Raw genomic sequence first — 1487 nt, 5'->3', positions numbered from 1 at the left:
TATTTGGCTTTTCTTCATGACAGTGTTCATGTTCGCCCTCGCAATTCCTTATGAGCACTGGACTCTGAAAGAGAATCGCATTGGATTCGTGGTGTTGTATTCGTTAACATTCTTCTTCGCAAACTTTGGACCTAACTCAACCACTTTCGTCGTCCCTGCAGAGATCTTCCCTGCAAGATTCCGCTCTACCTCCCATGGGATTTCGTCGGCTTCCGGCAAGCTTGGTGCTATGATTGGTGCTTTTGGATTCCTATATTTGGCACAGAGTCCGGACAAGACCAAGACTGATGCTGGTTATCCTCCCGGTATCGGTATCAAGAATTCCTTGCTAGTATTAGGAGTGGTTAACATTTTAGGGTTTTTGTTTACATTTTTGGTACCTGAGCCAAAAGGAAAATCTTTGGAGGAGATATCAGGTGAGCATGAGCAGGAAGATGAACTTGAAAATAAAGTATAATTGTTTTACGAGGAATGATAGGACTAGCAACTTTTGTGATTTGTAGCCATCAAATAGATATCAATGATGATTTTAATGGTGTGAGATTGATGTGAGATTTCATCCAATGATTCATTTTTCTTTGCTGGTTACATGCTCGCTAGAATTTGAAAAAGTTGTTGGCCCTAAACTTTTCTTTGCGTTATTTGACGCACTACACTTCTATTTATTTTAGTTAAAAATTTAGCTAATGTATTTCATAAGAATGTATAGTAGAATTATTAATTTAAATTTTTTATAATTGACACATAAAGTTTCTTTATAATTTGGATCATATAGATTTTCTTTCTGTTATTGGACATTTAATATTGCTTTTTTGGTGCCTAACATTTAATACTGTTAATTAGCATTCATGTCTCCTGGCTAATGATGCTTACTTATATACTGCTAATAATATCCTTACTACTTTGCTAAATGATTATTAGCAATTATGAATTATGAGAAAAACATGATATTGGAAAGTTGATTAAGGGAAAAGGCAGCATACAATATAAGCTAATAAGGGTAGAGGATTATTAAACATAAATTATAATAGAGGAATTGTACTAACACGCCACGTTATTTTTATAGGAACGTTATTACAACTATTCATAATCTATTTTCAATGTATGGTGAGTGATTAGTTGCTAATATTAATCAGAATTACTGCGCAACATTGACTACTTATTACCCACAACATCATCATGGTGAGAATACTAAAAACATCGAATAATTTGCGGAAAATAATTGGTTGGTGTTAGTAATTTAGATGATGATGCTCTAGCATCTGGCGATCTAAATCAGAAGAGGAATGACATGGAAGAATCGTCAAGACTCAAAAGAATGCACTACATACTTGCAACTTCAATAATTGAGGCAACAGAAAATAATAAAACCATGTCCTCAAATTGTGACATTTGAGTCTTATGTTGAGTGATATTTTTTTCTCACTATTGTGTTTGGTGGTTGAACTAATGCCTCTTTTATTTAATTCTATTTCTAAGATTCACCC

General features: G+C 34.0%; 1 protein-coding gene across 1 annotated transcript in view; it reads left to right on the top strand.

Annotated features, from left to right (window-relative positions):
- Window positions 1–547, top strand: part of LOC107638411 (probable inorganic phosphate transporter 1-7) — a 1750-nt gene extending 1203 nt beyond the window's left edge. Inside the window, exon 1 of the mRNA XM_016341665.2 lies at window positions 1–547. This exon is cut by the window's left edge and continues 1203 nt beyond it. Coding sequence (XP_016197151.1) covers window positions 1–457 — 457 coding nt within the window. The 3' untranslated portion in view covers window positions 458–547.

Source organism: Arachis ipaensis, chromosome B04 (assembly GCF_000816755.2).
Source record: "Arachis ipaensis cultivar K30076 chromosome B04, Araip1.1, whole genome shotgun sequence".
Taxonomy (NCBI): Eukaryota; Viridiplantae; Streptophyta; class Magnoliopsida; order Fabales; family Fabaceae; genus Arachis; species Arachis ipaensis.
Note: the sequence above shows the minus strand (reverse complement) of the source record. Positions and strands in the feature narration are given on the sequence as shown.